General features: G+C 45.1%; 1 protein-coding gene across 3 annotated transcripts in view; it reads left to right on the top strand.

Annotated features, from left to right (window-relative positions):
- The window catches only part of LOC138368616 (unconventional myosin-XV-like), a 114310-nt gene that overhangs the window by 69698 nt on the left and 19214 nt on the right, over nucleotides 1-25398 (top strand). For 2 of the 3 annotated variants that reach the window (XM_069331208.1, XM_069331207.1), the window contains exons 20-42: nucleotides 6773-6906; nucleotides 7211-7384; nucleotides 8337-8497; nucleotides 8828-8997; nucleotides 10268-10492; nucleotides 11218-11320; nucleotides 11702-11903; nucleotides 12895-13091; nucleotides 13426-13616; nucleotides 14025-14238; nucleotides 14347-14612; nucleotides 14768-14955; nucleotides 15131-15508; nucleotides 16157-16408; nucleotides 17079-17210; nucleotides 18017-18181; nucleotides 19159-19538; nucleotides 19910-20340; nucleotides 20518-20687; nucleotides 21521-21646; nucleotides 21771-21899; nucleotides 22074-22177; nucleotides 23000-23138. In XM_069331208.1, coding sequence (XP_069187309.1) covers nucleotides 6773-6906; nucleotides 7211-7384; nucleotides 8337-8497; nucleotides 8828-8997; nucleotides 10268-10492; nucleotides 11218-11320; nucleotides 11702-11903; nucleotides 12895-13091; nucleotides 13426-13616; nucleotides 14025-14238; nucleotides 14347-14612; nucleotides 14768-14955; nucleotides 15131-15508; nucleotides 16157-16408; nucleotides 17079-17210; nucleotides 18017-18181; nucleotides 19159-19538; nucleotides 19910-20340; nucleotides 20518-20687; nucleotides 21521-21646; nucleotides 21771-21899; nucleotides 22074-22177; nucleotides 23000-23138 — 4631 coding nt within the window. The remainder of the gene's footprint in view (nucleotides 1-6772; nucleotides 6907-7210; nucleotides 7385-8336; nucleotides 8498-8827; nucleotides 8998-10267; nucleotides 10493-11217; nucleotides 11321-11701; nucleotides 11904-12894; nucleotides 13092-13425; nucleotides 13617-14024; nucleotides 14239-14346; nucleotides 14613-14767; nucleotides 14956-15130; nucleotides 15509-16156; nucleotides 16409-17078; nucleotides 17211-18016; nucleotides 18182-19158; nucleotides 19539-19909; nucleotides 20341-20517; nucleotides 20688-21520; nucleotides 21647-21770; nucleotides 21900-22073; nucleotides 22178-22999; nucleotides 23139-25398) is intronic. The other variant, XM_069331209.1, reaches the window with a different exon arrangement.

The following is a 25398-nucleotide window of genomic DNA, read 5'->3' as shown; positions in this document are numbered from 1 at the left end:
TTCGGCCCGCCTCTCAACTGTCAATCAACTGTTTCTACTACTACTACTATTTTTTCCCACACCACACACACACAAACCCCAGGAAGCAGCCCGTGACAGCTGACTAACTACCAGGTACCTATTTACTGCTAGGTTACAGGGGCATAGGGTGAAAGAAACTCTGCCCATCGTTTCTCGCCGGCGCCCGGGATCGAACCCGGAACCACAGGATCATGTGTACAGCGTGCTGTACGCTCGGCCGGCCGGCTCCTCTGTGTGTGTGTGTGTGTGTATGTGTACTCACCTAGATGTGCTTGCAGGGTTGAACATTACCCTTATCCTGCCTTACTAATCTCTGGTGAGTTGTGTGTAATTACCTAACTGTAATTACCTAAGTGTAGTTACAGGAGGAGAGTTACACTCATTGTGTCTCTCATTCACTGTAGTACTCTGTCATGTAACGCTTTGAAACTTCTGACGGTTTTGGCCTCCGCCACCTTCTCACCTACGCAGTTTAAACCACTGTTTGCAAAAGAGAACTCTCTAAGAATTTTTCGGCACCCTTGTTTACCTAATTGAATCTATGACTTCTTGTTCTGAAAGTTGTGTGTACATTTCCTATTTATATGTACTATTTGTCTTTGCAGGATCGAGTTGTTAGCTCTTGGACTATGCCTTTTTAACCGTTGATTGTCTAATTTTCCTGTATCATATATGAATAAATATATCTCTCTCACACACATTCCCAGCATGCAATCAGTACCAGCTTACTCCCAGTTACCTATTTACTGGTAAGTGAACAGTGCCACCAGTTGAAAGAAGTTCTTCCCATTTGTTTCTGCCTCGGCTGGAAATGGAACTTGGGCCCTTTTGATTACGACGCTTCAGTGCTGTTCGCTTGCCTGTGAGGACCTGAGTGTGTGTGTGTGTGCGTGCTTCCTGGCTATATGTGTATACATAAAAGTTTATACTGTATATATTTTTGGGTGGAGGGGGCACTCGGTGCGCGTGTTGACGTTCGCGTAGTCCCATTAGTGTTCGTGTGCAGGAATCCGGCTTTCCAGACGCAACCGTCGGTCGGTGAAGAAGTGATGCCGCCACGCTCGTCTGGGGAGAGAAAGTCCTTCTTTATCATGTGTTTTACCAGTGTTGTGGTCGCATATCTTTCTGGTACTTGCCTTTGTTCGCTTCTTATACAAGACGTGGATATAAAATGCGATAATAATGCTAAACAGATTTGAATACATTGATGATGTCAACTGTAGAGTTTTGTAGCTATTAAGGACACGCACATATTAAGATATGTTATGTATTCCCGTTGGGCCATAGAAACCTGTCAGTCTTGGTCCCATTTTTCCTGACTGTGCGTTCGTCTAAGTTTGTGTTAACATAACATGAAGTATAGAGGAGTAACACGGTGACTGTACTGCGGATCGAGCGCAATTGTTCGGTCGGGGTTTCCCTGGAAATATGAAACGTGTGTGGGCGTCGTCTCTCCGGCTTAGGATGTATTCGGGGGATAATGTAGTGTTTACATTTTGAAATTGTGCAAAATGGGGCAAGTAATCTACGCACCTATAAACTTAATCATTATAATAAACTTGACTGTTTCTCTGCTATGGTTGGTTACTTAAACATTACTGGTGCCCTCTATCGTCTGGCTCGTGAGTTACAACGCCGTCGCTGGCCAAGCAGGGAGCACACTAAGTAGTGAGTCTGGTGGTGGCTACGCGCGGAGGATCGCCGTGCGGCTCTGTGCCAGCGAACAGTATCAGTGAACAGAACCTTACTGCACAACCTGGTGGTTGTCGTGGCCGCAGACATCACTGGAGCAGCAGTCTACTGGCTCGTGCTTAATTAAGTAGGCAGGTTCAACTGGACCTCCTGGTGCTTGAAACTGCTGCTATTGGAGGTTGGAAGAAGAGGAGGAAGAACAGCGACCAGGAGTCCATCAGGCCTGCTTGTCTGAAGGCTGACTAGAGGCAGAAATTCTGGTGACCGTGGTGCTATGTCATGGTGTTTTGTGAGTCTGGATGGGCATCCACTTCGAGTCATGTTGGGCTGTGTTGCGTTTACACAGCCGCCTGCCATCTTAAGGTGGTGGTCCTCCACTACCTGGGATACGGTACGTACCTCTTGCTCTGCGTATCCTGTTGGGGAGAGGGTTGTAGCGCTACAGTAAACACACTTGTTTATAACACATTGTTGTCTGCATTCTGGGGTTCCACGTAATGCTTCATGGCCAGAGATAAGCATCTGCGCGCCACGCACACTGGAGAAAGCTTCCGTTTGCTTTATTTAAGCTAAACTATTCGATTTTTCCAATATAAACAATGTTACAAGAATAATTCTTTCATTTTGTTTGTTATTAAAAGTTCAATATACACATAGCATGGAGAAAAATGATAAGTGGGGGGGGGCATACAAGGCTCGGTACTTGGACCATTACTGCTCCTGATTTATTTAACTGACCACCTGAGGAAGAGGAGTCCTACATGTGTAAGAACCCAGGAAGACTCCGTACTTGTTCCACTAATGGTCAGACAAATTACCGGAATGGATAAGCGCATGACTACTGGAGGTTAATCCTAAATATTGTAAAGTAATGAAGTTTGGAATAGAAGAGAGGAGACCAGAATGATAGCACAATACACGAAGGATTCAACTACAACAAAGTTAACAAAGGCAGCAACACCTGGGTGTGGATGTAACACCAAGAATTAACAGAGGAACTGTTCTGTTAATGTTCTGTTACAATTCTGTTACTGTGTTCAAAGGAACACATTAACAGAATTATATCAGCTGCATATGCAAGATTAGCTAACCCAATGAGAAACTAGACGATCCAAAGATATGCAACGAGACTTGCTCCTGAGCTGAAGGATTGAGTTACGAGGAAAGACCGAGAGAACTAGATCTTACCAACTGGAGGAAAGGAGAAATAGGTGGGGATATGATAACAACATATAAGATTCTAAATGAAACTGACAAGGTAGATAAAGCAGCATTGCTCAAAGCTAGGACTGGCAGAACGAGGGGCCAGAGATGGAAATTCGAGACACAAAAGAATAACAGAAACGGAACAAAGAAGCTTTTCAGTGTTAAGAGCTGTCAATCAGGGAAATAGGTTAGACCTAGAAGTTGTTGGAGCTAATTCGATTCAACGTTTTAAATGTTAATATGACAGAAGCGGGAGAAATGAGTCATTGCATTAATATAAGAATGTTCAGAAGGCGGGGCTAGGAGCCTAACTCGACCCTGCAAGCACATCTAGGTGAGTACACACACACACTAGGTGAGTACACACACACTAGGTGAGTACACATCCACTAGGTAGGTACTCACATAGACAATCACAAATTCATCAGCCACTTAGAATGAGTAAGGATGGTTGATGTGTTGGGACACGTGAGAGGAGAGATGCTTGGTGTGCCATGACTTCCAAGGTGAAATATAATTGTTTACGGTCTCAACTGTATCGTGACTTCTCTTTGAGTATCATGTTGAGATGTATTCCAACCCTCTGAACTCTGGGCGTTATCAAGCAATCACTGTTATATTGGCGAGGGGTTGACCCGTCCCTACATGTTTTGTATAACTCTCTCTCTCTCTCTCTCTCTCTCTCTCTCTCTCTCTCTCTCTCTCTCTCTCTCTCTCTCTCTCTCTCTCTCTCTCTCTCTCTCTCTCTCTCTCTCTCTCTCTCTCTCTCTCTCTCTCTCTCTCTCTCTCTCTCTCTCTCTCTCTCTCTCTCTCTCTCTCTCTCTCTCTCTCTCTCTCTCTCTCTCTCTCTCTCTCTCTCTCTCTCTCTCTCTCTCTCTCTCTCTCTCTCTCTCTCTCTCTCTCTCTCTCTCTCTCTCTCTCTCTCTCTCTCTCTCTCTCTCTCTCTCTCTCTCTCTCTCTCTCTCTCTCTCTCTCTCTCTCTCTCTCTCTCTCTCTCTCTCTCTCTCTCTCTCTCTCTCTCTCTCTCTCTCTCTCTCTCTCTCTCTCTCTCTCTCTCTCTCTCTTTCCTTCTTTCCGTGATTCAAGGGAATAAAATGGTATTACCATCGACACTGTAGATTGACAGTTTATATAGCGTGGATGAAAGGTTAATTACCCCGAACACCGCTGATCAGTAATGGAAGGTCCTGTATAGTACCAGCATGATCGGGAAGCGTTGCAATAACTGCATTTCCCACACACAGTATGAGGGTAGGGCAGGCCAGCTGGTCTAATGGGGGTCTTCCATTACTTATAGTAGTGGGCTGCGACTCTGGGAGCTCGAACACCCTTCTCAGCAACCACTCACGTTTCTACACACACACACACACACACACACACACACACACACACACACACACACACACACACACACACACATACATACATACCCATATACACACACACACACACACACACACACACACACACACACACACACACACACACACACACACACACACACACACACACACACACACACGTGTGTGTGTGTGTGGAGAAGAGGATTAAGGTGTAATTTTATTCTTCTGTGTCTGTCTGCGACGGACGATTCAGGTTCAGAACACCGTCATTTTCATACTGTCTCTCTGGTATCTCCACCACTACACCTCCTCCTCCACCTCTTCTTCCTCCTAGTCTCCTCCACCTCTTCCTCTTTCTCCGTCTCATCCTCCTCCTCCTCCTCCTACGTCTCTTCTTCCTCCTTCTCTTCAGTGCTCGCATTTTTGTTATCCTCCTCCATTACCCTCTTCTTCTTCCTCTATCCCCTCTTTCTCCTCCATATCCCACTTCCTCTTCTACTACTCCGAAGAATGAACAAACAAACATTGTGAGATACGCGGAGAACAAGAGAGATACAACCATATAACCAGAGAAGTAAACAATCGAGTAGGAAGAGAATGCCAGAGAGAGAGAGAGAGAGAGAGAGAGAGAGAGAGAGAGAGAGAGAGAGAGAGAGAGAGAGAGAGAGAGAGAGAGAGAGAGAAACAAGTGGATAGACGAAGCTATAAAATCACAGATATTTTGACACTAGTTGTCTCGGCTGAGTTGTGATGAGGGCCAAGGAAGGCGGTGTTGAATATTATACAGTGGCCAGTGTGGAGAGTCACGCCAGGCACCTGCAAGGGGGCTCTACAAGCACCATCATCGCCCTCAAGCACCATCACCACTATCTACACTACAAGCACCACCATCACTGTAGACACCGTCACCACTACCACCACTACAAGCACCACCATCACTGCAGACACCGTCACCACTACCACCACTACAAGCACCACCATAACCACCATGTATTGACAACAGTGCATCTACAGGAAACAATGGTGCACTGTCGAGAGAGAGGAAGCAGAAAATTATTTTAGTTGAGGAACCACAACATGACTTTGTGTAGGCTTCGATGACCACATTCGCATATAACATGATGGGGGAGTTATAACATTGCCTTATGCAAGTCCTTCACTTATACATGCATAAAATACTAAGGAATTATGTATTTTCCCCATTACTAGGCAGAGTAGCGGGCGCCACACGGCCTGCAGGCGATGCTTCCCCTCTCGTCAGCATACTGGAGATCAATATACCGCTAGTATGCTGAATATATAATATCGCTAGTATGCTAAGTACAGAATATCAACAGCAAGACGATTTTGAAGTCGCATGAATGAACCTATATGAAAGTGCAGTATTTGTTTTCAGAAGGAACCAAAGGTTGACCTGATACTTGTGGCTGGTGTTGGGAATGGGTCTGGTAAGGTAAAAATAATTTAAATAACTATTATTTATTATTTATTAATGATAAATAAAGTAATGGTTAAAATAACCCGAACGTGTGAGGAAGTTTAATACTTCTCATTTATCAAAATAACTGATAACAGGTCTAAAACCAAAGTTTACAACTTCTAACGTCCGAAATTTCGAATTTTAGGTGAAATGCCCAAAGTAACTGCTAATAGCTCTAACGATCGTTACTGATCTTCACGATAACGGTCACTACTGTTCAACACCAACAGTTGCAACGGCCACAAATTTCCATAGATTGCAACGGCAACTATTGATCTCCATCACAGGTCTCTTCTGGTCATCACCAACGGTAATAACCGTCACCTTTAACGGTGTTAACGGCCGCTGCCAAGTGTAATAGTGATGGCAAACAGCCATCAACATTCAATGGCACTGAAAGTGCGCCTGCGTGGTCACAGGCCGAGGGACAGCGAGATGCATGAACAATTCTGAACTGTTGAGGTCTTCCTCCGTGCCTTATCAACACCCAACAGTTAAACTATTGGGAAAAAAGAGGAATTGTTGTTTATACTGTTAAATGGGTGGTTATTGAGTAAGTGTAGAGAGGAGGGCGTACGTGCGCGCGTGCGTGTGCATGACTGTGTTTTATTTTCAAATTGACCCTTGCCTGACACTGGGTGCACACACACTACACACTCGCGTGCGTCTTCACATCTCCTTTGAGGTGGTTGATTTAGGTTGTTAACTCCCCAAGTCAGTATCTACTTCATGTCAGAATGGTTTAAGTACATCCTATAGCTACGGTTGCTGCCGAAGTAAGTTCGAAATGTGTTTGAACATTTTCTTAATCCATTGAAGAGTTCTGCGTGATATTCTTGTCAACTACTACTCTAGAACCCCCCTGTTAAAGTCTCCTGTACTCTAAGCTGGCTACTTGCATGCTAAGTTCGTTTCTAAGTGTATTAAGCTGGCTAATAGGCTAAGCTGATCTGTACTGTATAATCAGGCTTTTTGCATACGTATCTGCCCTCCTGGTGACGACTAAGGTGGCTGTATCTTCCCCACACAGATTGGCAGAAGCCCCATGGAGACCGGAACATTGTGCGGGCGGGGGCGCCGGTCCGGCCCGCTGCCATCCACTACAGCCTGCCTCACGATATCGACTACCACCCGTACTCCAAGTTCACCAGCATCTACTTCAAGGTAGGAGGCCGTAGACGGCGGGCAGGAAGGAAGGCAGTGACAGGCGGAAGGAAGTGGGGAGACAGTAAGGGAAGAAAGGGAAAAGTTAGTAATTAGGGGAAAAGTTATCGAAATTCGAGAAACAACAGTTCGCTGTGTCTGCATATTAATATATCCACTATATGCTATATGCCAGCCCCCTATGTATCCAGCAGGAACCACATGATAGCCCCTCCCCCAATGTAGCCACCAGGTACTGCGTAATAGCCCCTCCCCCACCTACCACCACCACAACGGCCCGTATAACCAGTCCCTCCCCCAACAGTCACACATCTGGGGGATGAAGAGGGAGCCCATCAAGACCCCGTTCCTCTCCAAGTCTCGGGACGCCGACTACAGCGACTCTCTGGCCGTGTTCAAGCTCATCCTTCGCTACATGAACGATCATACACTCTCAGGCGTCAGGGAGACCGTCCTCGGCAACTACATCGCTAACAAGGTACTTCCTTCCCTCTTGCTACTCTGCTACAAGGTATATCCCTCCCTGTTGGTACCCTACAACCAGGTATACTCCCCTCCTACCCTACAAGGTATACTCACCACATGGTGCTCTACAACAACGTATGCTCTCCTATTGGTACTCTTCAATTCTACAGCCCTTCATGTAGATATGCAGTATTTGTTTGGCTTTGCTTAGAGTCTTGTTTATACTGTTTCAAAACTTACATATTTGTTTCTTGGTTGAAACCTCTGATGTAAAAATCTAACGAGTTTCTCATCATTTTTGTCGAGAATTAGTCTCAATGCATGAAGGATTTGACGTAGGGATATATTCGCACCTGATAGTCCGAATATATCTCTATACAAGTCTTAATATTATATATATATATATATATATATATATATATATATATATATATATATATATATATATATATATATATATATATATATATATATATATATATATATATAATATAGCTCGGGCAATGGATGCCACATTTTCTGGAGGCTCCCAATACATAATCATTATGTCGAAAATTATATTATGCATGAATATTAGTTAGCATGGATTTGTGTTTAGTATTTTAAATGTTATGATAAAACTATGGACTTGATACAGTACGTTTCGTCTTCACTCAATTTCATAAAGGTGAGTATGGGGCCAAACCACCTTCAAGGGGGTGATATAGGGGCCAAACCACCTTCAAGGGGGTGATATAGGAACCGACCCTGACCAGCCTATGATTGCCCCCTTTCCACTCACCGTCACCCTACAAATTTTTGTGAGGCTATAGCCCCATGCGTCTGGCCTGGAACCTTGGACAGACAAACACACAGACATTATCTCTTATAGATATGGATAGATAGATAGATATATATGTGTGCGTTTTACCACCTACTATGTGTTGATTCCTGCTGACCTCTATTGCCCTGGTGACCTGCTACAGGGTCTTGTGAATGAGCGGCTACAGGACGAGATACTGTGTCAGCTGACCAACCAGACTTGGCGCAATGACAACACCGCTAATGCTGAGAGAGGCTGGCTCCTCCTGGCCAACTGTCTCTCTGTCTTCCCTCCCTCCTCCACTCTCTACAAGTACATCCTCAAGTAAGTCACAGCATCGTCACTCCTAACAATTATTATTTTTGTAATTATATAAACAATTTTCAACGTATAAAATTATTTCACTGATTTTTTGTTTTATTATATTAATATTTTTGATTTCCTCTGAATTTCCTTTGAGGAGCTATGTAATTAATTAATTATTTGATATTCAGCTTAAAGAACACTGGGGTCAATCAGGTTAACTTTTTTTTAATGATTTTTTTATGCTCGTCCGAATAGAATACCATCTTCATGTTAAGTCCCTCTCCAGTATTGTGTTAATTTGACTTGTGATTCTAACGTGTGTCCCCCCTCCCCCGCCCACCACCTCAGGCACGTGTCAGACCATGGTCTCAATGGGTACGCTGGTCTGTGTCAGCGGAAACTGCTCTCATCTCACAAGAGGTCATCTGGGGTGGCCCGCACCTTCCCCCCGACTGACCTGGAGTGGAGGGCCAATCGCAAGAAGGCTCGCATGGCCCTCGAGGCTCGCTTCTCGGACGGTGAGCCCGTGTGTGTGTGTGTGTGTGTGTGTGTGTGTGTGTGTGTGTGTGTGTGTGTGTGTGTGTGTGTGTGTGTGTGTGTGTGTGTGTGTGTGAGGGAAGGAGAAATAGAGGGAGGAAAGAGTATAAGGTTGGTTCCTACCCTTGCGGGCTACCTAGTACTCTCTTTGAAGAGCTGGGTCTAGCTCCAGCACCCCGCCTCTTAGCTGTAGTACCTGATCCGTTTATACATCCCTACTTTCTAGTACTTGTTCTGAAGCAGTGAATGGTAGCTGCTCCCACCACCTCTGGGTTCAGACTAGTTCCAGTCGTTTGTCACTCACTGCAGGCGAGTATTTCCTGGCATTTCCCCTGGCTCTTCTGTGTTTCCTACGTTGTCCTGTGACCCTTTGTTTTGTTATCACTCACTTAAAAAAGACCCCTCGTTTTGTTATCCCTCACTAAGAAAGACCCCTCGTTTTGTTATCCCTCACTTTTAGTTCTTTAAACTAGAACTTAGTTGGAAACATTGGGACTAAGATTTAGTTCTCTTAGCCTGCTGTCACAGCTTATCTCTCATACCTCTCATGGTTGTCTCGTGGCTTATCTTTAGCTATTCTAAATGTTCTTATTGTGGTTTACAAGGTGTCGGTTCCATGCTGGAGCTGATAAATCTTGGACTGGTCAAACATACCTGTACACTATTTTGATGGATTATTTGCTTGTGTTCTTTATAGTAATCCTGCATGTTTACTAGTTTTGCATATGCTGCTAATGAGGTTTTGTTGATATGTACCTCTGATGTTATGGCTGCTGTAATGTCCATTACCACGACTTTTAGTCTTTTGTAATTCTTGTAGTTGCCTCCCCCAAATGCTGTACTTACCTTCTAACTCACTTGCATCTGCGGGAAATGGGTTCCATCTCTTGGGCTGTGTCTCCTACCTGGCTGTATTGTAGTGTGTGTGTGTGTGTGTGTGTGTATATACTGTTGGGAGGTCATGAGGGAAGGAGTCGAGACTCAACGATAGATATATTCAAACTGGAACAGACAAGGAGAAAGAAGACATATACAGAAATATAGAAAATTAGCAAGAAATAGATGAATAGTGGGTAAGAAAGAGAAAGTAGATCCAGCATCAAGTAATTATCCCTTTATATATTTCATGTATATCATCAATTTTAATTATTTTGTCACACAACACACTGCTAGAGAACTTTATCACTATGCACACGGTGTCGACTGGTTATCTTGTAAACACAAATATAATACTTCTTACATCCATCGCAGGCAAAACAGGAATAGGCGAGGTGGACTCATGGACAACGGCCGAGGAGTTCGCTGCAGGTCTCCTGGAGGATCGTGGCATCACCGACTCTTCAGGCTGGACAGTGGCCATCACACAGGACGACGCCGTGACGGAGACGCCTGGCCTCGAGTACGTCCTGGACCTGATTGGAGAGCGGGAGCTGCCCCCAGCCTTCCCTAGATGTTGCACAAGCCTCCTGCCTACCGGTATATTTATCATAGAACCTGTTTTTGTTGTGATCTAGATCCCTTGCAAGGGCAGTTGTGCCCCATTGTTATCCCGATGCTGGTCGGAGGCTGAATGAATATTGTGATATACCTCACCAGGTCTGATATACATTTAATTCTGGCGACAGTTAATGTAAGTAAATCTCAGAAACTTTTGGGATTTGTAGGCCATAGACCAATAGGAAATGCTGCTGTGCCAGTCCAACTTGAGCATTGTTGGCTCAAGTTGGACTGTGCCCCATGATGGTAGCGATGATGGACGGGGGTGAGGGTGATGAACACAGTTACAATGTGGCAGTTAACTACAGTTCACTATCAGTAAACAGTCTGGCAAACGCTATCACACAGCACTGGCTCATGTCACCAAGCTTTCCTGCGTGTTGATAACTATATTATTATATCTTATAATGAAATAATATGTCATTACAATAAGAAAATATAATATTGACCAGACCACACACTAGAAGGTGAAGGAACGACGACGTTTCGGTCCGTCCTGGACCATTCTCAAGTCGAGAATGGTCCAGGACGGACCAAAAACTAAAATATAATATTTTAGTTTGAAATGTAAAAAAGTTAAAGAGAATTGTTAAATAATATTTAGGTCACTAGATGTTTCTGTGTGAATTTTGTTATTTATTTCTGCAATGTTGATGTGTGTGAAGGTTTAGAACATTGTTACACTAAGGTGGTGTTACCTACAGGAACACAGCCGGAGCGTCGGTCATCAGTGCCTGTCCTGCTGCCAGAGGTTGAAGAGGTGACGGATGGTGCGCCAATTGAGGAATCCCCCGTGGTCGCCCGCAGGTATGACGCTGCTACAAGTCTCGCGCATGCTCTTCTTTCATCTTCTTCACTTCATCTCGCCAGTTTCATTTAATATCTTTCATTATATATCTTTTTCTTCTTGTTATTTTTTAAGTTTTCTTCTGCTTCCCTCTTTATCTCATGAAGGCCTGAAATGCTTCACTGGCAGCTAAGTAACCAGTGGAGGTAAAGTAACTTAAGGAGACATGCATTACCCAACTGGAGGCTGCTTCGGTAACCAGCAGAGAAGTCGTTGTGGCAGCCACCATCCCTCCCAAAATACATCAGAGCTTTCCTCTGCCTTAACCTTCTGTCATCTTCTGCCTCAACCTTCTGTCATTACTTCTCCATCAACTACAACGCTTCCTTTACGGCCTTCAGGACGAGGTCACCCCCAGCCTTGACGAGGAAGCTCTCTAGAGAAGCCCTTGAAGCGCACGACCAGGTGATGAGCAACAGCTCGGAGGCAGCTGGTGATGGTATAGGACTCTCTAGGACCTCGGCCCTCAACAACCGCTACTTCGACGACAAGAGCAAGAGCAGGTCGCTGGACAACCTCTTAGAAGGACCTCCTGACATCCAGGTGTGGTAATTGGTACAAATTTGGCTCTCTATTTAGTTGACATGTATTCTGCTGTTTTTGTTGCTGTCATTATTATCATTATTATTATTATTATTATTATTATTATTATTATTATTTATTATTATTATTGTGTATTTATGGTCTCTTTTCCCAGTTTTTGAGTGTCTTCGTAACTTCTTACATTGTACTCCTTCGTTAGTGTATATGAGGGAGCTAGAGAGAGCAGAGCAAGAGCTACGTGCACCTACCATCCCCGTCTCACAGGATGGGGAGCCACACATAGGATACGAATTGAATGAACTAGCTGCAGCTCAACTTCTTTATAGTGCTATCACTTTCACTTCCTTTTATATTTAATTTAGGCCTGGCCTTTTCCCCTGATTCTGGGACTCTTAATTATTTTCAATACCATTAACTCCGAGATCAATCACATTGACAACTTCATTAGAATTCAACACCATAACCCTTCACTACAAGCCTCCATCACAGCCCTCCATCACAGCCCTCCATCACAGCCCTCCATCACAGCTCTCCATCACAGCCCTCCATCACAGCCCTCCATCACAGCTCTCCATCACAGCCCTCCATCACAGCCCTCCATCACAGCCCTCCATCACAGCTCTCCATCACAGCCCTCCATCACAGCCCTCCATCACAGCTCTCCATCACATCCCTCCATCACAGCCCTTACCACAGTCCTCCATCACAGCCCTCCATCACAGCCTGTCCTCTCGAGTTGTCACGTCACAAAAAGTATATATTCAGTTGCCCGAATCAAACCAAACTATTGGACCCACGAATTAAAAACGTATCAGCCCGTCAATTTTGCGAGCCGCTCTGACTTATAGTACATACTATTTTGACGTGGGGGATTTTGACGTCAAAACACAATGTATTATTCGAGAGGATAGGTTGCACCACAGCCCCCCCCCTCCCCTCACTACTGGTCCCACAACAGCCCTCACTACCTAACTCGAGCTCTCTCCCAAAGATGCTGGGCCTGTCAAGGAGTCGTCTGAACGAGCGGTACCACAGTGTGGAGCGCCTCACCGAGCAGAATGGCCTTTACAATGGAAGAGCCGCACAGGACCTCGATCACCTGGAGTCTGTGTCCCAGAGAGGAGTGGCCAAGTCCCTCTCAGGCTCCAGGACCTGGAACAAATATGACCTGCTGGAGGAGGAGGAGAGGTGGGCATCTGCATGTTAGGGAGCTATGGAATACATCGCTGGAGAAGCTCATGATATTGTGGCAGTAACTGCAAAATTAATGAAACATATTTAGTACCAGTATTCTTATGCAACATTAGGATATTATTTTTATTTTGTTTCTGGAAACTGCATAAGTACTTAATTTGTACTTAACTTTTGGAAGACCACATTTATCCTTGGAAACTGCCTGATCTAACTCAATGAAATTTAAACCTTTGAATATTTTCATATTTTCGAGTTTTCTGATTTTGTTGGGTACACTCAGATAACTAAAACAATTCCCAGTAACCCTGTCTCTCACCTTCCATTACAGAAATGGAGTGGAAGGCGCTGATGACGAGACCAAGACAGAGTACTCGCGAGTGTCCAGCAGGTACATCAAGGGTGGGCAGGCAGGACGGAGGGTTCACGGGCCAGGCTCCCACCATTCCACCAGGGCCTACATTGAACGGGAATACCTCAAGTCTTCAGCTATGTCTGACACCAGTGAGGCTCCCTCTTTAGGTGAGCATATGAAATATATAATTGCCCGATACCTTCTAATTGTACTGTATACCGTTCTTACTAAATTGCTGCCCCTGTTGAAGTGAGTTAAGATATGCACAATATTACAAAAATAAGGTGAATATGAATAAATAATGAGGCTGTACGAAGGGATCGAATGTGTGTCCCTAAGGCCATATGATGGGGTCAAACACGTATCTTTGAGGCTGTATGATGGAATCGAACATACGTCCCTGGACACCTCTGGCTCATACATCGCCAACTGAGTATAGTGCCCGAGAAATCCAAGGACGTGGGTTCAATCCCATCATACAATCTCATTATTTACCCACGTTAAAGATATTTATTATAGTTGTTACAGAGCTTGTTTATTTCGTTAGTGTCTTCTTATTCCTTGCTTCCGTGCAGCTTCTCATGTGCGGAGAGTGCGCGTCCCATCCCAAGCTTCAGATGTAGACCAGTTCCTGGATGACCTCTTCATGCCAGTCCTCAACTCTCAGCTGGACGAGCTATCAGATGCTCGCTCCCTGGCTGCCTCTATCAAGGGTGGAGGACACACAGCTGCACCTCAGCCACTGATGCACCTGGACGACGACCTCGATGATACGATTGCCTTGGCCAGGTATGACAGGTGTCATCAGTTACTGTCGATTGCAGTTGTGTATTTATAGTTTCGTTTGTATATATCTACTAATGAATCACATTTGATTTATAATCATTTTTATTTCAGGACGCGACAGGGATCTTTTCGGCGCCAAAGTCTATTACACGTCTTACAAGATGTAGATCTTAATGAATCTTTGACCACTCTAACAACTATACCCTTATTAACGGAGGCTCTGAAAGGTGGGGGTCAGGGAGCAGCCGAGGTGGAGACGGGAGCGTCTCCGGCTGCTGCTGGAGGAACGTTCTTCTCTAACATGTCAATGTCTGGAACACCTGGCTCGCCTCCTCCCTTCATCCCTGCTGGAACAGTGCCACTGTATTCTGCAGGAGGTCAATAGTTGCTAATTTATTACTGTATTATGGTTCATGAAAAATGCAAGTCGCTATTTTATATAACATGATGATAGTATCAACAATGAAGAACTATAAAAATGTTTTGCAGAATGGAAATGATTAGGTGCTGCAATATAAATTGTTTCCTGCAGGAGTTAATATGCCAGGGATGCAGACAGCAGGCCAGGCTGCAGGTGTGGATCCCAACCAGCTCCTCATCCATCAACAGAGCATCCAGCGAGCCTTCATTCAGTCAGCTGTGGCACAGAACATACAGATCCAGCAGCATTTGATGGCCCAGAACCAAGCACTTCAGCAGCTCCTTGCCCAGTCTATTCCGGTGAGTCTTCCAATCAACTTCTGGTGATAGGTTGTCCTTGTATGAGGTGATGATGAGTAGTCTTCATATGAATGATAGCTGTTAATTTCTAGTACAATGAATATAGACAAACCTTTTAGATGACTTTTAGGATGTATTCCTTCTCTTCGACTGCTGAGCAAGATGTTTCCTGCAGCACATGGGCATGGCATCACGGGACTTTAGTCCACAGAGTGCCCTCGGCCTAAATATTCTCGGCATGATGTCAATGTCTGGGATGCCTATGACGTCAGGTATTCCCATGGCTCAAGGGGTGCCTATGGCATCTGGTATGTCCATGGCATCTGGTTTGTCCATGGCATCTGGAATGCCCATGATGTCTGGCATCCCTCTGACCTCTGGAATACCTATGACAGCTATTCCAAATATGGGAATGGCTGGCATGGCGGGCATGGCGGGCATCCCGGGCATGACAGGGGCAGCTGATGGAACCCAGGTTGGCAGGGCTCACTACCAGGTGGGCGGAGACACGTACTCCCTCCCTCAGAGACGCGGCGTCAACAACAACAATAAGGTACCACTGAAGGGGAGGAGCAGCGCAGCAGGAGAGGGACTTGCTTGTAGACCAGAGACACCCTGCAAGGGAGGGGAAGCTTCTAGTGTCACCACTCTAGTACTGCCTTACTCACACACCTAGCCGCAGGGGAAAGATTGCAGTCACCTAGGACAACTAACCCAACCCTTCGGACTCTGATAGACAGATGTGTGTGTGTACTGCTGAGGCTCGTTGGTCTCCCTTGATGCTGACTTTTGTACTTAACTCAATGAGGATTTCATGTGTCGACGCAGCCTGGTATTAACCATCGGTGTCAGACTCAGCTTCGGTGCTTCTGATTACTGTCCATATCATTTTAAGCTTCCTGCTTCCTCTGACCTGACATACACTTCTCTGAGTTCTTTAAAACGTCTTCACTGATAATGTATATACAATAAAGTGACAGTTAAAGATCTACTTAAATTATATACAATAAACAAAGTCACGGTTAAAGATCTACTTAAATTATATACAATAAACAAAGTCACGGTTAAAAATCTTCTTAAATTAGTTTGCGGTATATAAATTAAACAGTACAAATATTAAATCTTATCTAATTTATCTTCACTTTAAACTGGAAAATAAACAAAATAAAAGAGAAATATTTTAACAGCATTTATCCTGCAGGTATCGTTCCAAGAGCCAGAACAAAGTGAGTTGTGGAGCACCGAGAAGGCAGGAACAACAGAAGGAGGCACTGAAGGGTCACCTCCGGCCGGAGCTGGTAGAGTGGCCGGCCCTCCAATGTCTCCTCCACCTCCTTTGGTGATGTTAAGTCCAGGGCCTGCGTCACCCATGTTCTCCCAGGCTGCTGCTCTCTCCTCCCCTGTAGGAGAACAAAGTCAGAAGAAGAACTCAAATGCCTCAGATGATGCCAAGGTGAGGAATTACACATGAAACCTTTCCTATGTTGTTGGTGCTTCTTATAGTGGTGTTGGAGGGATTGAGACGAACACCTTTGTCAGTCATTCTTGTGGTGAGGGAGAGAGACAGAGATTAGTTATGGCACCGTGAAATATTGTTGTGTTTATTCTCCTGTAGTCAAACATTCTTAGAGCAAGATAGAACATTTCTTTATAGATAAAATGTAGCAAACATGGTTTCAATTGTGGTTTTTTAAAGTATACTTTGTATGTTAGTTGGTATTAGTTATTTACTATAACTGGTTTATTGCTTTAAATAAGATAAGAAAATCTTGCTATAAGTCGCAATAGTAGATTTGGAGGCACAATCGGAAAAATGTCTCCTTGGCCTGAATGATTGTCAGCTCACCAACTTTATTGGTACCAGCCAAAGGTTCAAATTTGCTTGCCAGGGCGCTTTTGTACAGGCCCATTTAAACTATCTTCCCCCCATACATTATGTCCACAATCAAATATGGCAGAAAAATATTGTTTCATTGTCAGAGATTCATGCTTCAAGGAGTCATTTCTCTCATTCCGAGTCACGCCTCCATCTTTATCACATGCACCTCACAAGCGGGTGGAGCCGCCAGCACCACCTCCCTCTAATGCACCTGCATGCCTCTGGCTCCCTCTCCACACTCCAGATGTTCCATGACTTTAGCCTAGGACCGGGCTCTCCCGGCTCACCTCCAGGACCCATCTACGGCCCCACTGAGTCCCCATGGGGAGGTCTGGTCCCTCCCCCTCCGCCTATGCCCACACATCTACAAGTTGAGGTACGTTAAACAGAAGGTGATAGGGAAGAGAGAGATAGAGAGAAAGAGAGAGAGAGGGAGAGAGAGAGAGAGAGAGAGAGAGAGAGAGAGAGAGAGAGAGAGAGAGAGAGAGAGAGAGAGAGAGAGAGAGAGAGAGAGAGAGCACAAGCAGAGCATCTTACCTTTTACCTAAGATATTCCTATCACAGAAAACAAGTATTAGGTCAAGATCATGGTGTTGGGCGGAACTGTGAGAATCTCTCTGGCCTGCACACACACCACGAGCTGATATCCTCATTACTGTGCTTCTTCCTTCTTTAAATAACTTTATCGTTCATACAGCTTAGCAGCAGTAGACGGGCGCTTACTGAATGAGAAGTAGCTGTGCACTCTGAACTTAAGTACAAGGCACATGCAAGTGCACTTAGATACCAAGCACTAGATATGGATCAGTAAAAATTATTATTTAAGTAATGGGGGCTTGGTTTTTTATATACTAGACTTAGCCTAAGAAAACTTACTCATGGATAGCGCCCACACCTCACATGCCTCGCGTCCAGGACCAGCCTGGTTTCGAGCCCTGGACAGGGAGAGAGGATTGGGCACCCATCCATGACTATTCCTTCCAATTCACCCAACAGTAATTGGTGACTTGGTTGTAAGCCGATTGGTAAATTTTGATCCTTGAATAACTAACAGGGTAAGACATAAGCTTTTGGAAGGCTGAGCTCTAAGCCTGCCAACAATTCTGGAGTCATTCGCTCCTCTACCCTCCAAATAAGTCTTGCAAATAAACAAAATACTTGAATAAATATTGGATTTGGCAGGACGGAGCTGGTGGCTTCATGGACCCGTACCAGAGGGCCAAGACGGTGAGGATCGGCAAGTGGCGGTGGCCCCCTCCCAAGGGTGAGGGGGACCCAAATGACTCTTTCCTGCAGTTTAAGATTCGTCAACAGACCAAGAAGATGTCCAGACAACATGATGGCAGGGTGCGTATGTGTGTGTTTGCTACAGGATGTGGGCCAGGTTCGTGGTTCTCATCTTATTTTCATTTTTGATCAATATTTTATACATTCTGAGTTATCTCATTCATCCGCTACTTAAGTTAAGAGTCAATTTTTTCTTGGACATTTAAGCAGGATGATATACTGCCCAGTACCGCTGGGAACCTTTCACACTCCCTGGTTGATATTGATCGGTCCCAAAATTACCAACAAAGATTAGGGTTCAGTGTGATAAAGTCACACCTGGGGTGAGAGTAGTGTTTAGTGTGGTCACGTCACACCTGGGGTGAGAGTAGTGTTTAGTGTGGTCACGTCACACCTGGGGTGAGAGTAGTGTTTAGTGTGGTCACGTCACACCTGAGGTGAGAGTAGTGTTTAGTGTGGTCACGTCACACCTGAGGTGAGAGTAGTGTTTAGTGTGGTCACGTCACACCTGGGGTGAGAGTAGTGTTTAGTGTGGCCACGTCACACCTGGGGTGAGAGTAGTGTTTAGTGTGGCCACGTCACACCTGGGGTGAGAGTAGTGTTTAGTGTGGCCACGTCACACCTGGGGTGAGAGTAGTGTTTAGTGTGGCCACGTCACACCTGGGGTGAGAGTAGTGTTTAGTGTGGTCACGTCACACCTGGGGTGAGAGTAGTGTTTAGTGTGGCCACGTCACACCTGGGGTAGAAGCAAGAAGTGCGTTTCCACTGAAGCTGGACGTTGATGGTGCCAGGGAAACCCCTAAAATACAACTTACGTTATGAATAAATCCACAAGGGCCGTGATGAGGCTTCTGTGCTGTGCTTCTTACTGTGTTTCTTCCTTCTTTATATAATTATCGTTTATACAGCTTAGTAGATGGGAGCTTATTGAATACAACTTACCTTAATTTACCTGAGGGCCACTAACACTCTAGTGGCCTCGACGAGGACAGGAAGCCTAATAAATCCTTCAACTATCGTTGTTTCTCATGTTGTAGGACTCCCAGCGGCCCAGTCGTGATGAAAGCTTCACCATAGAATGGGAGGAGTTTGAGGTGGGCGGCCTACCCAGCAGCCCTGAGCAGAGTCCTCGCAAGGACTCACAGGAACAGATGATGTATATGCATCAGTTGCAACAGCAGCAGCTACAGCAGATGCAAGCCCAGCAGCAAGCTGTTGCTCTTCAGCAGACTAATGGCCACGGGCCGAGCACTCCCAGGGAGAAGACTCCTGCCAAGGAGAAAGGAGCGACGCGGCGCCGACGGGACTCCTGGGACAACCCGGTAGATGAAGGCAAGTCATCGGGCATCGGTAAGCTCAAGATCTCTCGGGAGATGAGAGAGAAGCTGGAGGCACTTACTTCATCTCACCCATCTAGGTAAGTGTATTCACAAGAGGACGATGTCAGACATTTCTAATTGCCTGGTTTGTAGTTCATCTCTTAAATACAAGTTGGTTAATGGTGACACTGCATGTAGTTCATCTCTCACATATGGGTTGGGTTTAGTTATGTCAATATTCAAAGAGTTATTAAGGTCAGCACAATGGGTTACTAATCAACAAGCAAGTATACTTTTGCCTTAAACATAGTCCAGGACTAAAGTATACTCTGAGTGTGTATGTACCAAGAAGTGGAATACTGCTCTCAGAGAACTTTACAGTATTGGTAGAGCCATTGCTGTAGAGGTTTCTCTACAACTGCAGTAATTGTACATTTTACTAAAATTTGGGTTGAATTTTTTCCATCAGAACACAAAAAGGTCCGGTGTTGCAGCAGCAACAACAACAGCAACAGCAGCAACAACAGCAGCAACAGCAGACGAGAGGCATCAAAAAGCTGGAGGCTCACCGCCGATTCCTTCTACAGCACCAACTGGAAGGGGACAAGTGGGACACAGTCGACTCCGTCAAGCAAGTAACGTCTAAGGTAGACAAAGTGGCATCAGTGCCCCCTCCGCCACCAGTAGCTCCCCCAAGTATGTACATGAACCGGAGGGCGCCGTCCCCTGCACCCTCTGTGTCCTCCCAGGAGAGCTCCCCCGTCATCCCTCAGCCCAGGTCTCCCCCGCCACCCATCCAGCCCTCAGGGTTCCGTACGAGTGTAGACTACCATACTGACAACAGTGACCGCCGTACCTCGGTCTCCACAATGCAAACAGAAAAGACAGAACATTTTGAACGTAAGTATACCTGGCATTCCATTTAGTTTGTTACTGTATATATATTTAATTATTCCAAAATCTTCCAGCAAATAAAACTAATTTGTTATGATTTGATCTCTTAGCATTTAAGTGTTCTTGAATAAACTTTTGTTATATGAATATTACATTTTGTTGTATTTTAATATTTTAATCCAGTTGAGGAGTCGTCAGAGTTCCTACAGCCAGTCGACAGTGCACCAGTTTTGGTCGACAAGGAAATGGAGAAAAGATCATATGAGGGCCTCAAGACTAGCCTCCTGCCAGCCCCTCATGGCTCCCACATCTCGTACTCCCGCGTCCCCTGGTCGCTCACACTCAGGAAAGAGGTAAGTCTCAAACTGAGTTCTTGTCATGGCTTTCCTCCTCGATGTTTCAGCCCTCCTTCACTCCATCCCAGGGATGGGTTATCCCGTCTTCATATCGTACCTCAAATCCTGTCATTTGTATCCCAGCTCCTGCCCTGTCCTCATATCCAAGTTCCTATCCTGTCCTCGTATCCCAGATCGTATCCTCCCCCTCATATCCAAGTTCCTATCCTGTCCTCATATCCCAGCTCTTATACTGTCCTCATATCCAAGTTCCTGTCCTGTCCTCTTAACACGGAATATATCAACACAAAATAGAACGTGAAGCAATAGATACAATTTCAAAAATTTTAGATTTAAAGAAAACCTGAGTAAATATTAGTTTGAAAATAGAATTGCTTACTTGTGGTAAACGTTGCTAAGTGACATAATAGATGAATGGTAAGTGGATTATTTCAAGCATAGTTTAGATAAATATACGAGTGATTGGAGTAATTGGAGTACATTCGAATTGGCCAATAGACCTTCCGTTTCATTTATTCTTATTTTCTTATACAAAAGTGATGGATTTCGTCTCATTTCAGTATGTAATTAATTTTTAGTGATAATAATATATCTATAATTTAGCATATCATAAATTAGCAGTGATCATGCAAGTATGAGTACATCTCCTTCCAATTACAGATAATAATCAATAACATATGCAGGCGATGAGTCACAATAACATGGCTAAAGTATGTTGACCAGACCACACACTAGAAGGTGAAGGGACGACGACGTTTCGGTTCGTTCTGGACCATTCCAGGTCCAGAACAATTACATATGACTACTAATTAATTCCCATTCCCCACCAGCTGTTTTCTCCCGGAGAGCAGCTTTACGGGGAGGCCCTCCACCTGGTGTTCTGCCAGGTGGTGCTCGACGTGTACGCCGGACACACCCCCAGGATCACCCTCGACCAGCGCACCCAGATGAGGAAGGTGGGTCACTGCTCTCTTCCCCCATGTAAGCAAGACTGGTGAAAATTAGATTTGTTAGGCAACTAATATTCCAGTGCATATGATTTGAATTGTTGTCATTGAATTTGTTAATTTAATGTTGCAGATGCTGGACAACCGAGGCGTAACCCCCAACAACACTTTCTCCCCTCACCACAAGAACTCCCTGAAGAAGGAGATCGTGGAGATGGCCAAGTCTTGGCCACTGTACTTTGCTGCCATCTTCCCAGTCACTGTGAGTCTCTCCTTCAGTGTGGTCAACAACACCTTGGTGGTCTTCTTATTTGTAAAGTCCTCGTGTCAAGGGATTATATTAAATAGGCCTGTGGTAATGTGGTTGATGTTATAGTGTATGTTACTGTTGTTATTACCTGGAGTTGGTTGTGTTGATGGTGTGTTTGTGTGGCAGGGCTCACGTAAGGCCGGTGATGTGGAGATGCTGGCGGTGTCACACTCAGGCATCAGACTCCTGCGACGCGACCACAATCACTTCACTATTCTCAGTACCTTCAAGTAAGTCCCACTTCCCATTGCGCGCACGCACGCACACACACGCACACACACACACACACACACACACACACACACACACACACACACACACACACACACACACACACACACACACACACACACACACACACACACAAAGGTTTGCCACCAGACTAGTACACGGGCTGAGAGGTATGACCTACGAGGAGAGACTACGGGAATTAAACCTCACGTCGCTCGAAGACAGAAGAGTTAGGAGGGGACATGATCACCACGTACAAGATTCTCAGAGGAATTGACAGGGTAGATAAAGACAGGCTATTTAGCACAAGGGGCACACGCACTAGGGGACACAGGTGGAAACTGAGTGCCCAAATAAGCCACAGAAATATTAGAAAGAATTATTTTAGTGTCAGAGTGGTTGACAAATGGAATGCGCTAGGCAGTGATATGGTGGAGGCTGACTCCATACACAGTTTCAAGTGTAGATATGATAGAGCCCAATAGGCTCAGGAATCTGTACACCAGTTGATTGACAGTTGAGAGGCGGGACCAAAGAACCCAAGCTCAACCCCCGCAAGCACAAATAGGTGAGTACACACACACAATCCTATCGCTCCAATAATGCGCAAACTCCCCATTAACGCATAACACACCTGTCCGTAGTTATACAACCATTATAATCCAATAAATGTGACCAGACAACAGCACACGTGTTATATAATAACATATTTATAATTAGACCTATAATAATATACTTGTAATATCATACCATACTTGTAATATCATACCATTATGGGACTGTGTGATAAGATCAGAGTTGATTATCCCTGTGGTGTGCAGCACCGTGGAAGAAGCTGAGTGTCCCAGGCCAGGGTCACTAAGACTGGTGGCCACCGGGGGCACCAGGATGCTCCTCTACACTCCCAGGGCCAAGCAGATAGCTGCCATTCTCCACAAGTACATCTCCATACCCAAGCCCGTGAGTACTTGATCCTTGTCTGCTTCCTTCTCCCCCTTGTGTACCACATCCTCGCTCTGCGTGTCTTTCTCTTTTGCATATCTGTGTTTTTCTGTCTCTCACTCTCCTTTTATGTCTGGCTCCCTGTATATATGTTTGGCCTCTCTCTCTCTCTCTCTCTCTCTCTCTCTCTCTCTCTCTCTCTCTCTCTCTCTCTCTCTCTCTCTCTCTCTCTCTCTCTCTCTCTCTCTCTCTCTCTTGTAACTTAGATTAGGATTAATCAGGAATAGTGCTGATGTCTCTAATGAAACTACAAGCTAAGAACTATTATCCTGCATCACCCCATCTTACTGAGAAGTTCCCGTGGGGAGAAGGATCAGACTGGAAGGAAGCTGCAAGCGATGAGTACCATAGCCCAGTCTGTTCCTGATATTTGTTATTGTTCTAACGGAAGTAGTAGAATCTTACACGTTTTTTGCGAATAATGGCGTCGACAAGGAATTGGCGATGTCTTATGGATCAGCACACTCACTTAATGTGTCTACACTAAGCTGATGAAACAAGTCAAGACAGAGGAAGTTACACAATGTCTCATAGAACACTTGATTAAACTACAGAGCTTATCTTAACATGTGGCTACTTGAATTCAACCCCATCAAACACCCAACCCTCAAATCTGAAAAAATAAAAGAATTGACGATGTTTCGGTCCATCCTGGACCATTATCAAGTCGATGACTTGATAATGGTCCTGGACGGACCAAAGCGTCGTAAATTCTTTTATTTTCCGATTTGATAGTCAGGTGTTTAATTATCAACCACGCTATTTTGACTTATTGTCAACCCTGTCACATGCAAGGTAAGGAGAATGGGGACCTTTGTGAGAAGGCGAAAATGGATGTACATGGTAAGGGAGACAAATACTTGCATAGGAAAAGTGAAGGAACCTAAGAATAGGCTTCTCACCAAGTTTGGCACCACTAAGAGTAGACGTATCTCCAAGCCTGGTACCAAGGGCAATAAGTAACAGCAGCTACTGGTGAATATGTGTGTAGGCTTCAACAGTCTGAACGAGGAAGCCATCAAGAGTATTATATAATTAATGTGAGGTCAGTTCTGTGGGAAGCACCCCAAGTTTAACAGTACCAACCTGAAGAAACAGAACAAAACTAGGAACAGAACAGAGGTTCGCTACAAACCAACTCAGCATTGAGCACAGAAGGCTGAACGTGGCCAAAATTAAACCTAAATTATATGACATAAATAATTATTCACATATGAATAATTACGAATTGAACATACAAGACCGATGAACTATTCGGCTGATACAATTTAATAAGAGATATAGCTTTTATGCCATGAACTGCTAACACACGGGGCATTCTTGCCAAGGAACAGTGAATTTTAACATTGTCTCTGAGTTGAGGAAACAAGTCATGCCAGTATAGAAAACGGGAGCGGAAAGTGTTTTTTGTGGCCAGCGGAAGTTAAGAATTTCAGTAGTGGATACCCACACCCACCACTTATCCTTCTCCCCCTGTCCTCCCCTTACCCTTCAGCCCCTCTCCTATTCCCTTACCCTCCCCCTTACCCTTCCTTCCCACCCCAATCTAGCCCTCCCAACTCCCCCTTAGCCTCCACGGACTGTGTCCCCTGGACGCGGTTCAAGGACAGTGATCATGGACACAATCAATGGACACGGTTCATGAACACGGTCCAAGGCCCCCATGAACACGGTTTATGAACACGGTCCAAGGCCCCCATGAACACGTCCCATGAACACGGTCCAAGGCCCCCATGAACACGGTCCAGGGATACTGCCCGTGGAAATGGGTGAAGCAAACGGGTGTGAAACACGGGCGAGAGACACCTGTTGTCATCATCCCACTTTCTATCCGTGGCCATCTGCGATTCCTCACGCATCTGTCTGCGCGGGTTCCCAGGCAGAAATATTCTAGCCTGGAACACCACGAGGATTTATTGATGCTCCAGCCTATACGAGCTGCTTTATTCAGATGTCACATGGTAACACTTCACCAGCCGAAGGTCAGGATTAGTTGTGGTCTTTGCCTCGCCACATTTAGACGGCACCTTCAAATGTGTGATTGTGAGAAGTGTTCACTTAGCCATCGTGTGATGTTCATATTGGCATAGTTGAACCGCTCACAAAAGGATGATAGTGGCAAAAAGAGATATACTGAGTTGAGTCGTTATCCGGTGATAGCGTTTGGCCCATACGGGCTCAGCTCCGGTACAGTACAACAAGTGTATGCAGGGATAGT

This window comes from Procambarus clarkii, chromosome 25 (genome assembly GCF_040958095.1).
Source record: "Procambarus clarkii isolate CNS0578487 chromosome 25, FALCON_Pclarkii_2.0, whole genome shotgun sequence".
In the NCBI taxonomy this organism is placed as follows: Eukaryota; Metazoa; Arthropoda; class Malacostraca; order Decapoda; family Cambaridae; genus Procambarus; species Procambarus clarkii.
The sequence above is the reverse complement of the archived record's forward strand: the minus strand, read 5'-3'. Positions and strand labels throughout refer to the sequence as shown.